General features: G+C 41.5%; 1 protein-coding gene across 1 annotated transcript in view; it reads left to right on the plus strand.

The window, feature by feature from the left end:
* The window catches only part of scamp1 (secretory carrier membrane protein 1), a 32,729-nt gene that overhangs the window by 7,768 nt on the left and 10,225 nt on the right, over positions 1–14,736 (plus strand). Inside the window, exons 2-5 of the mRNA XM_052105489.1 lie at positions 4,826–4,903; positions 5,444–5,554; positions 10,706–10,817; positions 14,713–14,736. The exon at positions 14,713–14,736 is cut by the window's right edge and continues 105 nt beyond it. Of these exons, the coding sequence (XP_051961449.1) occupies positions 4,826–4,903; positions 5,444–5,554; positions 10,706–10,817; positions 14,713–14,736 (325 nt within the window). The remainder of the gene's footprint in view (positions 1–4,825; positions 4,904–5,443; positions 5,555–10,705; positions 10,818–14,712) is intronic.

The raw sequence follows: 14,736 nt of genomic DNA on the forward strand, positions 1-14,736 counted from the left end.
ACCATCGTCACCGGCCGCCTTTATCCCTCGCCTTTATTCCGCCCCGGCCCCGCCCCCCCCTCCGCTCCACATCATGATATCCGTACTACGTTGTGTGTGAAATGAGGATTAGTGTAGTAGTATTTAATGGCCGATGCCGATATCCAGAGAGCAAGATGTCTGATATATCACACAATTTAATATAGTAAATAACATAAACTTAAAATTGCTATTTACTAAATTTCACACAAAATATAATAACTTTTATTGTATTTTAAATGGTAAATAGCAGTTTCTTCTGATTTCTGTTTGGTCATACATTTTACACATGAAGAAATTGTTAATATATTAGAAAGAGGAAATAACAGTACACACAGTAGTCCAGCAACCGTGGATGGCATGTCCACGTCAGCAATCGCATTTACTCCAAAAATATTGAATTAAAACCATTATACATACAGTGCAAAGCGAATAAGACGTGTTTACTCATAGTACACATGAAGCACTTTTTGTATCTTAAATCTTGGATTTTAAGAATCAATATTGAACAAATGAAGATTGCTATTAAACAAAACAGCTTTTTTAGTTTTTACCCAGCCCAAAGTGCAAAAAGAAAGAGAAGAATTGCTAAATTATGAATTCACGCTAATACTTGCAAATGCACGTACACCAGTACACAACAAAGGGGGTCTGTGGCATCAAGTACACAGACGTATGTGCTTTCTCGTCACCTGCAAAGAATATTTTTAATGTGTTGTACAACAAGTTTGCAAACTGGGATGCAGCTGAATTGTTGTACAGCCCTGCTCGAATATGTGTTGTTTTATCTAGGCCATTCCATAACATTTTACCTTTAATGTGATCAAGAGTCTAACAAAAGAATGTGAGCTGTAAACATCTACATGTACATTGCAAGTCATTTAAACCTGCATTTGGAAAATCTTCTTCATCTGAACAGCAGTCGTGTCGCACCACTCTGTTTTGGGTTTGTTTTGCTTTAGCTCTGAAAATGTTGAGCTATAATGTTAGCGTTGATTTGGTTTTCGCCATTTTCATCCCAGCTCTGTTCAACCGTAATCTCGTTACTATCTAAAATAAGGTTTCAGCCTATGAATATTTGAATGCTGTGCCATCTGTCTCAGTCATATCTATCCCTACAAGTACAGTTTGGTTTCTAAAATCATCTTCAATCCTGAAGAAACAGTCCTGAAGGAGGTCAGACTCAAACGCACTGCTGGGGTTCAGTTTCCTGCATTAGAATCAGGTCACTGAGTGCCAACAGACACATTACAAACTCATAGGGACAGACATTACATTCAAGTTTGTTTGTGTAGAAGTTTTTTCCCTGCGTGCCGTTCCGTCTCGTGCACTATGGAGCGCTCAGCTTTTCAAAGTATGCTCTTTTGACCGCTAGCCGATGTGTACGTGTTCGCCGCATGCGCACTTCGACTGCTTTGTGATATTCTGTGAGCATAGTCAGAATGTGCCGATGGCATGCAAAGACGCCGAGTGTCCGCGTGTCTAGAAAAACTAGGATATATGCTGCTGACAATCCACGCGTGCTGTACTGATCTCAAAATTTGTCACGTGTACTGTGCACAAAACATACTGGCATGCAGAAAAACTAAGTATACATTGGCCTTTAGACCACTAGTCATGTTCTACACAGGTAATCACATCATGTGATCATAGCGAGTGTCATCAAGCATCACGGTCTTACTCTGTATAGATTACTGAACACACTATTACAATGTCTTCCTGCTACTACAGGTGTGTGTGATTATCCTATGAAACATTAGCATTATACAGACTGAAATATTCATGGCTCTGGAGTCTCGACATCACGGGCGGACTGGTAAGATAAATCGGCGCAGAAGTTGTCGAGTGGCGCTGTCATAACTTGGTGGCCCATTTTAGCTTATCGCGGCCCATTTGGCCCCATTTCTCGGCCAGCCCACCAGGAAAATTCCCAAACTTCCCAATGGCCAGTCCGTGCCTGCCTGGCAGTTCACCAGCCAGGTCAATCCATCTCAAGTGGTCCAATAACTGTAAAGTTGGTTGCTTGACCATTTTGTATTTTCCTAACATTTTTGGAGTAATCTAATGTATTGGTATTGCAAAACCACCTGTTTTTTTATTTTTATTTTACTTGGTTTAACCACGACGGCCATCTTTGTATCATGTCATGACCACCTTTGGTTATACAGTTGTTTACGGAAACCTCGATATCTCGGCTCAGGATGGTCCTAGCTCCTTGGAGCAAACACTGATCTCTAGAGCACATTACAAGATACATGTACATGGAGTGGTGGTGGTGTAGTGGGCTAAAGCACATAACTGGTAATCAGAAGGTCACTGGTTCGAGCCCCACAGCCACCACCATTGTGTCCTTGAGCAAGGCACTTAACTCCAGGTTGCTCCGGGGGGATTGTCCCTGTAATAATTGCACTGTAAGTCGCTTTGGATAAAAGTGTCTGCCAAATTCATAAATGTAAATGTAAAGGGGGGGCAGTGGCTCACTAAAGGTGGTGCAATCGGCCTCGACCCCTCCAACATCATGCATCTATGCAGTGTAAATTATACATACTGCAAGAGGTTTAGAATGGTATGCTATTCTGAATATATCCATAGTCTCCTTATGGTGAACCCAGAGTTGATCTCTCCCCTCGACTATTTGTAGCTTTTGCTGTGTAAATTACTGCAATCTTGCAGAAGAAAATTACAGGTTTTGTCTGATATTTCTGATGTTGTTGGCTTTAAAAACGGAGGACAGAGTATTGTAGTATTTCCTCAGAAATGTGTGTTTCTCAGCACATGTGTTGTTGACCTTCTGTCTGTTCTCTGGTTTAATCTGATGCAGACTCGGCGCTGGAGGTCTAGATTAGTTTGGCTCACTCTGTGTGGCATTACTCATGATTATCATGCCCTTATGAAAAGCATGTTAGGGAAAGTGCAAGATTGTTTAGTGCTGTTTACATCCAGGGGTTATTTTAAAGGGATAGTTCACCCAAAAATGATTGGGACGATCCATAATTTTCTCACCCTCATGTCATCTTACATATATAAATATTTGCAGAAAAAGCCTTCAAGCTCCCTCTAGCGGCAGACGACTGTATAGACAGCCTTATCAATGTCTGATTGCACGATTACTGAACGCATTTGTCCTGAAATTAATTAATCGATGATAGATAAGCTTAATCTGTCAAATTATTAACGATGTTTGATTAATCATTAACATCCCTATTGTGGTAGATGAGTAAAGTATTGATAATACAGCACAAAACGTGGCTTTAGAAGGCAATATATTGTTTATTTCCATATTATTATTATTATTATTATAATTTATTTATTTTTTCTCCCCTTTCCTCCCCAATTTGGAATGCCAAATTCCCAATGCACTCTAAGTCCTCGTGGTGTCGTAGTGACTCGCCTCAAGCCGGGTGGCAGAGGACGAATCTCAGTTGCTTCCGCGTCTGAGACCGTCAATCCGCACATCTTATTACGTGGCTTGTTGAGCGCAACACATGCCCCACTGAGAGCGAGAACCACACATTATAGCGACAACGAAGAGGTTACCCCATGTGACTGTACTCTCCCTAGCAACAGGGCCAATTTGGTTGCTTAGGAGACCTGGCTGGGGTCACTCAGCACGCCCTGGATTCAAACCCACGACACCAGGGGTGGTAGTCAGCGTCTTTACTCTATTTACATATTATTGAACATAAGCCTATAATTAGCCTATAGAGTCAATAGCCGTCCATTTTGGAGTTGAATTCATCAGTCTGTCCGTGACAATCTGTCCGGGCTTTTCAAAGGATGCGTCAATGTACACTGGTGTCAGATGGACACTTTTGGAGCTTCTCACTTTGGTTGAATTGAGTTATAAACTAGGGGTGGGCATTCATCAGTAATTTGGTATTCTAATATTTAAGCTAATAAAAAACAAATAGTCGAATATTCTATTATTTAAATGAAGGTAATTCATAAGAAAGAGACGTAAAATATTTTTCTTAGCAATAATCTGCATTTCTGGTGTCCATCTAAACGTACTGACAGAACGGTTTGCTCAACAAATGTGATCAACTTGTGTCCACACTCAACAGCGCCACGTAGTGCATTCTTTTATAACTGCCAGTTTTAGTTTGTGTTCAGGTTTTAACATGCATCTCACTGTGTATATGGCCAGCAAAGCAATGCGAAATTCGAATAGTATTTTTACTTTTCGAATACTTAATGCAAAACGAATACTCAAGTATTCGACTACTCGTGCACATCCCTATTTTAAAGAGCGTTTTTAGGTCACTGTGTCAAAATAAATGTCGTTTGAAACCCTGTATTCGTAATTGCACTATGTTTGAACGCAAGAACGCATTCCCATCTTGTGCTGTCGCTAGTGTCAAGCAAACCTGAGTGTGGTTTGTTACTGCCCCCTGCCGAAAACAGGTGGTGCTTTAAGCTTGAATTGCTCCAGTGGTATGAATATTTCTTATTACGGTCCGGGACATGAACTCTTTATTTTTATGTAATTAATTGCACTGACTTAACACATTTAATCATCAGCCCTAATAAAACCTGAAAAGAGCAAAACAACATGTCATCTTCAGCACCCAAGAGACTACCAAACCAAACTAATACTTACCTTTGTAAGTTCTTTTAACTTGCTGAATATTTGGCACATGCTGTTGGAAGTCCTTTAATTGTTATCTGTGTTGACCAAACTGGAAATAAGCTATTATTTTGCTGAAACTATTTTTAGCCACTGCAAACATTGTTCAGTTAACCTATCGTGCCAAATATCTTCAAGAAAAAGACTTAAGGGCGTTTTTGGTCTTTTTGTTTTGCGCAGGATCCATCAGTGACGCAAGTAACACGGACTGCCCCTCCTGGCCTCGAGGAGTATAACCCTTTCACAGACACAAAACCGGTTAGTGACTCTACACATATGTGAAAGACAAGAAACCTTCTGCTTTCTTTACTCAACGCTTTTGCTTCTGTGGTGTTTGGTTTATGTATTTTATACATTTAGCGTTATGTATATCAATATGGCTGAAATAGTAAAAGTAGTATGGTAGCATGCTATTCTGAACAGCCAAGAACGGGAAGACCAAGACACTCATGCAAACAAACAAGAAAGCGTAGGCAGACTGTAAATACAAACATAAACTATCATGCCTGGTATACCTTATGAAGCTGTACCAGTGCAGGGCTCGGTGCCCAGAACAGCCCACACTTACAGCAGAAAACCCATCATCATCATCATCTGCCAGTCAGTAGAATGGAGATATTTTGGATGCAATATTAGTACTCTTTTTTTTTTCTTGTTTGTGAAATGTGTGCATATGAATTTGGTTATTTCTGAATAATACAGAATGAATGAGCTTTTTGCAAAGCTCATTCATTTAGTTTGCCATGATTTCTGAATTCATGTTGAAGACGTTTCAGTATCTCATATGTTGTATTGTAGGTTCCGCCAGGCTCCGCCCCTAAAGCAGTCCCACCCACAACCAACACACAGCCGGCCATCATGAAACCCACGGAGGAACCACCAGCATACACACAACCTCAGCAGACACAGGTATATTTACAATGTTAGAGTATTCTTAGTCTCACAAAACCAGACTTTATACTTTCCCGTAAAATCTGATCCATTTTGCACCTTTCTCTGGCCAAGAACTGCCCATTTGTACATGAAGAGACCATCTGACTGAAATGTAAATCGACCAATCACTGTTCATTTTCTTTTAACGTGTCTTTTGCGGACTGATTGATCTTGACATTGATGATACCACAACAATAGACAAAACTAACTAACTACTAGATTGGAGCTTTTCTTTATTCTGAGGTCCAGACTGTAAACACTCCAGAAGTAAACACAAATTGTTTTTTTAATTATTATTTTCTCCCCTTTTTCCTCCCCAATTTGGAACGCCAATTCCCAATGCTCTCTAAGTCCTCGTGGTGGCGTAGTGACTCAATCCGGGTGGTGGAGGACGAATCTCAGTTGCCTCCGTGTCTGAGACCGTCAATCTGAGATCATCAGTGTTATCACGTGGCTTGTTGAGCGCGTTACACGGAGACGGCACATGTGGGCACATGTGGGCGGCTGTGACTCAGTTGGTAGAGCGGGTCGGCCACTAATCGCAGGGCCCACACGACTCCACATGCCGAAGTGTCCTTGGGCAAGACACTGAACCCCAAGTTGCTCCCAATGGCAGGCTAGCGCCTTACATAGCAGCTCTGCCATCATTGGTGTGTGAATGGGTGAATGAGTCACAGTGTAAAGCGCTTTGAATACCGCTAAGGTTAAAAAGGCACTGTATAAGTGCAGCCCATTTCCATTTCCATGTGGAGACTTCACACTATTCTCCATGGCATCCAATCACAACACACCAAGCGCCCCACCGAGAGCGAGAACCACATTATAGCGACCACGAGGAGGTTACCCCATGTGACTCTACCCTCCCTAACAACCGGCCCAATTTGGTTGCTTAGGAGACCTGTCTGGAGTCACTCAGCACACCCTCGATTCGAACTTGCGACTCCAGGTGTGGTAGTCAGCTACCCAGGCCCCCTAACAAGTAGGGCTACCTCCTAATAGTCAACCAAACATTTGTCAATTAGAAGAGTTTTGGTCAACCAAGTTTTGATTGATCGCAAAAAAAAATACTCCACAGGAAGTGGCGAAGTCACGCAGTCATTGACGGACAGACATGATCGTTTACACGGCTGGTCCGTGCAGTAATTAATTATGTCAGGCTGGAAATCCAAAGTGTGTGTTCATTTCGAGAGTGGTAAAGGATGACCCCAAGAAGGTGACATGCAAACTCATCATTCATCAACCTCAAACATGGCTTATCATTTTAAATATGTAAGTAGCCTAAAGTTAGCCACTTAGCATGTCCGCTTACTCCAACGTTAGTTAACCTTGATAAACATGCGCTATTAGGCTTATCCAAATGTTCGTGGAGAGTGGGGAAGCTAAATTAGTACCTCGCTTACTGTCTGTTTAACTTAATGTGCATTTCTCTCCACAAATTAACAAAATGTTTAGACAGTCTCCTTGCTGGTTGTTTTGACACATTCAGAATCATTACCGCTTTTGCCGGTGTCGCTGCGGCTCACTTCGTGCGTGGGCTTGTAAAATGTATATTTTGAAGGCTCATTATTACGGTTTAGGATTTCTCTGTAGTGTAGAACAGTGTTAGCAATGTTACTTATAACATTCTTTCTCAAAACATTTTTTGATGCCCCCCCAAAAATGTATATTTAAGTAATTAAATGAATATCATAAACGTGCAACTAGTCGACTAATGGCTTAAACTAACGACTACTAGTCGACTATGAAAATCTTTGGACGGGGGCAGCCCTAATATATAGTGATTTACAAGGAAGACAACATAACATGAGGCCTTTTCTAAACTCCCGCACAAATCTCGGAAAAACACTCAGTAGGACAACAGACGCTTCTAACAGGCAGAAGACCCCAGAGCTGTCAAGACGATATGTTCACGAGTGCAGTTATACTGTATAATTCAACTCGCCTGAGGGACGGGGACACCACACTCCACAGACAGAGATACACACAGATGCACACTTTGTATGAGATGACACACTCGTCAGATGCTACATCAGAGGACACAAGACATGGGCGCAATTCATTTGTTCCAGGAGATCAGCAGTTACAGAAATACTCGAAGCAGCCTGTCTGGCACCAACAATAATCCATGCAATTATCTGATTAGCCAGTCGTGTGGCAGTAGTGCAGTGCATTTACAGGCATTTAAAAAGTACCACAGATAAATGATGATATCCTAGAAAAAAGTTTCTAAATCGATTTGTTTCAATAAAAATTAACACCCAGGACATGAAAGTGCCCAAAGTATCATCAAGAAGCTGAAAAATATGGAGAGGAATTGTTTTAGTTATACTGTATCTGCCCGCACTATGTAGGGTGCAGGGAAGGAGGCGTCAGCTAGAGTTTAACCTCGGGGTTTCAACAGAAGGCTCGTTTAAGGACTCGTTGCTCATTGGCTTGATTAAGCCGCTCGTGTCACATGATGCTGCCTTCCGGGAAAGCCTGGGACCCGGGGAATTTTGAGGCCTTAAAATGACCCAGAAACAAGTGCTCTGCAGGACAGTATGCGTCAACAGAGTGATTCTGAAAATTATAATCTGTCTTAACTGGGACACTGCTTTAAGAAGTACACATTGTACTTGTAAATGGACGCAACACAATCCAAGTCTAATATTTTTAGTCAGAACTTACCTGGATGTGCAAAAGCCTGAGAGATCAATTCTCACTCTATCTTAAGAATTAGACAAATGTGTGATTCTTTTCACGTGCAAAATATAGAAGCAGAAATGGAAAGGCCCCATGAAATGGTTGGACAGTTGCATATTTTCTAGCATGTGTTGGGGTATTAGGGTTGGGACATGTCAAAAGTCTAGCTAGTTGCATTCGTTTATTTTATCCCACAAAATCATGATTTGTTTGCTAGTTACCGTTGCTAGACGGTAGCAGGTGGTATCGGCGGATGGACATTTTCATTGTAGAAAGGATTTTATGTGTGTAAGCCCCAGAGCAAGAGATGATGTCGTTAATATAGTTTAACTGGAGTGGTGGTGGTGTATGGAATGGTGGTGGCGTAGTGGGCTAAAGCACATAACTGGCAATCAGAAGGTCGCTGGTTCGATCCCCACAGCCACCACCATTGTGTCCTTGAGCAAGACACTTAACTCCAGGTTGCTCCGGGGGGATTGTCCTTGTAATAAGTGCACTGTAAGTTGCTTTGGATAAAAGCGTCTGCCAAATGCATAAATGTAATGCATAAATGTAACTGTTTTGAGACACTGTACACTTTAAATATGTCGATCTAATAAAAGTTTATTTGGTCAGCTTTTAGGAGCACACTAGTTTATAGGTGGCCTCAAAGCTATCAGACGTTGATTAAAAGCCACAATACTAGTTACAAAACAACAAAGTGCATCCAATCAATAAACCGTCCCAACTCAAACAATATGTATGTCGCAACCATCTCAGAACGAGAGTCTTTTGGTTAGAACAGTCAACTGATTGGTGTTCATACTGTATTCACAACCTGATAAAAATAATTTTCAGATGGATAGATTTCACCATTGGCGTTGTTGCTTTCCCGGGATTCATTCTCTGACTTTAAAGTAGTTCTCAAAGGTGAGTAGATGTGCAACGCGTATAAAGGTCCAATTTAAGATTCTTTCCTGTATATATATACACATCAGTGTTGTATTACCTTAGTAGTATAATGACCAGATATGCATTGTGTTACAAGTTAAATTACAGATGGCTCGTAGAATTATTTGAACCATAATGTGGTCACAAAGTATGTTAATAAATAATCAACAATCAATTAATTGTCATATTGTGACTTAATTAACTTTTGATTAATCTACTGCGCAAATGTTCAGAAATCATCCGAGTAGTGGCCCAAAACATTGTCAATGCATGCCATGCATCTGCGTTGTCTATAAACATTATCAATCAATTAATAATAAATGAAATGACGTATGTACCAAACAAACAATGAAATGTTATCTGTGCCAAATACCAGCATTCATGTTTCTTAAGTATACTATTTACATTTACATTTACATTTATGCATTTGGCAGACGCTTTATCCAAAGCGACTTACAGTGCACTTATTACAGGGACAATCCCCCCGGAGCAACCTGGAGTTAAGTGTCTTACTCAAGGGCCCAACCGTGGCATCTTGGTGGTGCTGGGACTTGAACCCCCAACCTTCTGGTCAGTAACCCTGAGCCTCAACCACTGAGCCACCACTGTCCATTTATTTAGGCTAAATGCATATGGTATTTTGCGGTATTATTGTTTATTTTAATTAATTAATAACTTGATTGATTGTTAATTTAATAACAAAAAAATATATCCCATTTTCTCCCCAATTTGGAATGCCCAATTCCCACTACTTAGTAGGTCCTCATGGTGGCGCAGTTACCTCAATCAGGGTGGCGGAGGACGAGTCTCAGTTGCCTCCGCTTCTGAGACCGTCAATCCGCGCATCTTATCATGTGACTCGTTGTGCATGACACCGTGGAGACTCACTGCGTGTGGAGGCTCATGCTACTCTCCACGATCCACACACAACTCACCACACGCCCCATTGAGAGAGAGCACCACTAATCATGACCACGAGGAGGTTACCCCATGTCACTCTACCCTCCCTAGCAACCGGGCTAATTTGGTTGCTTAGGAGACCTGGCTGGGGTCACTCAGAACGCCCTGGATTCGAACTCGTGACTCCAGGGGTTGTAGTCAGCGTCAATACTTGCTTAGATACCCAGGACCCTATAATTGATTGTTAATTGTAATGTTAATCAACAATGAAACATCTATGATACATCTATGCAGACAGTACACACTTGGTTTAAGATCAAACACCTGTCATAATCTATACGACATGTTATTTGTTTAATGAGGCTGTTCATGCTTGCAGCATGGTCTAACTGACCTTAGAGAGCCTGATTATGACAGTTCTTGATGATTTTGATTGGTTTTGAAAGCTCTGCCTGGCGTAAACAATCTCTAAGAAGGCCTTGGACACAGAACTAGATGTGTGTGTATGTATGTGTGTGTTTAATGTTGACTCTCCTGGGGTTGTGCTCTACTGTGCCTGTTAGCACAGTTGTGTTTGTGTGTGTTTATGACTGTTTTGTGTATATATGTGTGTAGGATCAGGCACGAGCCCAGGCAGAATTAATGCGGAGACAGGAAGAGCTGGAGAGGAAAGCCGCTGAGCTGGACCGCAGAGAGAGAGAGATGCAGTCACTCAGCGCATCAGGTGGTGAGTTATTAGCCTCACAGGGCAGGAAGTCTTCTCCACACTGCGGCTTATTTTGGCCAAGAACCGCCCACTTAGACAGGAATAGGTTGCCTGATCGGCATCGTTTTATCATGATTTTTAAAGGGGTCATGACATGGTTTTTTTTATTGTATTATTATGTTCCCTTAGGTGCAATTATAGTATTAATATATTTTTTTTTAAGAAAAACTAGTTTTAAAATCTAGTGATTTATGACCTTTTCCCACCCTGTTTCTCATCCTCTGATTCAAACAGTCTGTTTTGGGGGCGTTTTCCATTTAAGACTTCAGTGTTAACGCCCACTGTTATGATTGGCTAACGTCAGTGCCTATGTATCAATTATTGACGCCCCAGCCAGAACAATATGCAAGTAAACTAAGTAAAAACACTGTGATTATTCATAATGAATGAAATTGCGCTTTAAAAAGTAGTTTAAAGTTTAAAATAGATTACTTACAGTTTAGCGTCGTCGTTGTTCCCAGAATAGTCGGCACGGACTTATCTTTGAGCAACAGTTTTCTGGCAAAGCCAGCATCATATTGAGATTTGTTCTCAAAACAGTCATCCTTAAAATGTACAGAACAAACGCTTAAGTTAACACTGCCGTGACTGGAACGTCCGCAAAAAATAAACTGCATCCATTTTTCCCTGACGTCTGGATCTTTCGGCAGCTTATTCAGAGGTTTTGTTTGACCACAGCCAGGAACAGCACATCTGTGTGGCATCGTAATTTTCCTGTGCACAAGTAGTCTCTGTCAGAGCTCGCTGTCCATCGACTGAACACTTGTGAGGCGACGGCGATACTGAAATGAGCGTAGTTGTCTTGCGCTTAAAGCGTAGTTATCTTGTGCTGGAGGCGGTCATATGCAAACGCTGTTACGTCACTTCTAACCGACACGTCACTTCTAACCATGAATCCAGAACGAGCTGTATTTTGAGCTTGATTAAATAAATGATTCGTTTAGAATGGGGAGGACGTCTTAAAATATTAAACTTGCAGGACGTTTTAATGATACAAAGACCTCTTATATACCAAAAGATCAAGGCAAATTTGGTTTCTCATGTCATGACCCCTTTAAGGGGATGTAAATTTGATATATACAGTATAATATAACAAAAATTCTATTATTACGCAGCTCCCTGGAATACTCTAATCTGATTGGTCAGTCGTGCCATCCAGCTTTCAAAAATGTCTTAATAATGACTGCATATCCGTAGAGTGACACATATTTATTTGGCAAGTTATCATCAGACTCATTTTTGAACCAAAAACTATATTAGCGAACTTGTTCTGGTAAGTTGTTTTCCAACAATTGTTTACAGACAGATTGCTTCACTTTTAATGGACTGTATCACAATTCTAGTGGGTCAGAACTTTACATACACTAAGTTAACTGTGCCTTTAATCAGCTTGGAAAATTCCAGAAAATGATGTCTACCCTTTAGGCAATTAGCCAATTAGCTTCTGATAGGTAAATGGCTAATTTGAGTCAATTGGTGGTTTTAACTTAGTATTAGGATGAGCAAGGATTGGTCTCCTGCTGATCAGCTGATTCAGCAGCGGCCATGCACCATCACGGCCCGACCACGCCCTCCCCCTCGTCACACTGGTGTACCTGTGGATGTATTTTAAGGCCTACCTTCAAACTCAGTACCTTTTTGCTTGACATCATTGTAAAATCAAAAGAAATCAGCCAAGACTTGGCCTTCCACAAGTCTGGATCATCCATGGGAGCAATTTCCAAACGCCTGAAGGTACCACATTCATGTGTTCAAACAATAGTATGCAAGTATAAACACCATGTGACCACACAGGCATCATACCGCTCAGGAAGGAGACGCATTCTGTCTCCTAGAGATTAATGTAGTTTGGTGCGAAAAGTGCAAATCAATCCGAGAACAACAGCAAAGGATCTTGTGAAGATGCTGGAGGAAACAGGTAAACAAGTATCTAGATCCACAGCAAAACAAGTCCTATATCAACATAACCTGAAAGGCTGCTCAGCAAGGAAGAAGCCACTGCTCCAAAACCACCATAAAAAGCCAACTACAGTTCGCAAGTGCACATGGTTATGTGTGGGGGGAAAAAGGGTGAGGCTTGCAAGCCGAAGAACACCATCCCAACCGTGACGCATGGGGGTGGAAGTATCATGTTGTGGGGGTGCTTTGCTGCAGGAGGGACTGGTGCACTTCACAAAATAGATGGCATCATGAGGAAGGAAAATTATGTGGATATATTGAAGCAACATCTCAAGACATCAGGCAGGAAGTTAAAGCTCGGTCGCAAATGGGTCTTCCAAATGGACAATGACCCCAAGCATACCTCCAAAGTTGTGGCAAAATGGCGTAAGGACAACAAAGTCAAGATATTGGAGTGGCCATCACAAAGCCCTGACCTCAAGCCGATAGAAAATTTGTGTGCAGGACTGAAAAGCATGTGCGAGGAAGGAGGCCTACAAACCTGACTCCGATACACCAGTTCTGTCTGGAGAAATGGGAAAAAATTCCAGCAACTTGTTGTGAGATGTATATGGAAGGCTACCCAAAACATTTGACCCAAGTTAAAGAATTTAAAGGCAATGCTGCCAAATACTAACAAAGTGTATGTAAACTTCTGACCCACTGGGAATGTGATGATAGAAATAAAAGCTGAAATAAATCATTCTCTCTACTATTATTCTGACATTTCACATTCTTAAAATAAAGAAGTGATCCGAACTGACCTAAGACAGGGAATGATGTCTACGATTAAATGTAAGGTGTATGTAAACTTCTGACTTCAACTTTCATAGCAAATTTATATATAAAAAAACAACAACTGAAACATCACATTGAAATAAGTATTCAGACCCTTTGCTATGACACTTGAAATTGAGCTCAGGTGCATCTCATTTCTCTGGATCATCTTTGAGATGTTTCTACTCTTTGATTTGAGTCCACCTGTGGCAAATTAAATTGATGGGACATGATTTGGAAAGGCACACACCTCTCTATGTAAGGTCTCACCGCTGAAAATGCATATCAGAGCAAGACCAAGCCATTAGGTCAGAAGAACTGCCTGCAGAGCTCAGAGACAGGATTGTGTTGAGGCACAGATCTGTGGAAGGCTTCAAAAAAATTTGTTAGCATCAAAGGTTCCCAAGAGCACAGTGGCCTCCATAACTCTCAAATGGAAGACGTTTGGAACAACCAGAACTCTTCCTAGAGCTGACCGCCCGGACAAACCGAGCAATCGGTGGAGAAGGGCCTTGTTAAGAGAGGTGACCAAGAACCCGATGGTCACTCTGGTTGAGCTCCAGAGATCATGTGTGGAGATGGTAGAAACTTGCACGAGGACGACCATCACTGCAACACTCCACCGATCTGGGCTTAATGGCAGAGTGGCCAGACGGACACCTATTCTCAGTGCAAGACACACAAAAAAGCACCTAAAAGATTCTCAGACTGTGAGAAACAAGATTCAATGGTCTGATGAAACGAAGATTGAACTGTTTGGCCTCAATTCCAAGTGTCCTGTCTGGAGGAAACCAGAAACCGCTCATCACCTGTGCAATACCATCCCAACGGTGAAGCATGTTGGTGGTGGCATCATGCTGTGGGGGTGTTTGTCAATGGCAGGGACTGGGGACTGGTCAGGGATCAAGGAAAGCTGAATGTGAAATTTTTTTTTAGGGGTCTGAATACTTTCTGAATGCACTGTATATACACAGTATTCTAAATAAACTACCCATAATTCCATTATATGTCAATTTCCCTTGTTTTTTTTCTATTCTGACGGTGCAGCAATGTGGTGGCTGTTGGTTTACCAAACCACGAGTTGCTACCGTTTGTCATCATCCTCCTATTTCAACATCCACCTCTTCCTTTATTTCCTAAGGGAGGAAAAATAACTGGCCGCCTC

Source organism: Xyrauchen texanus, chromosome 35, assembly GCF_025860055.1.
Source record: "Xyrauchen texanus isolate HMW12.3.18 chromosome 35, RBS_HiC_50CHRs, whole genome shotgun sequence".
Classification (NCBI taxonomy): domain Eukaryota; kingdom Metazoa; phylum Chordata; class Actinopteri; order Cypriniformes; family Catostomidae; genus Xyrauchen; species Xyrauchen texanus.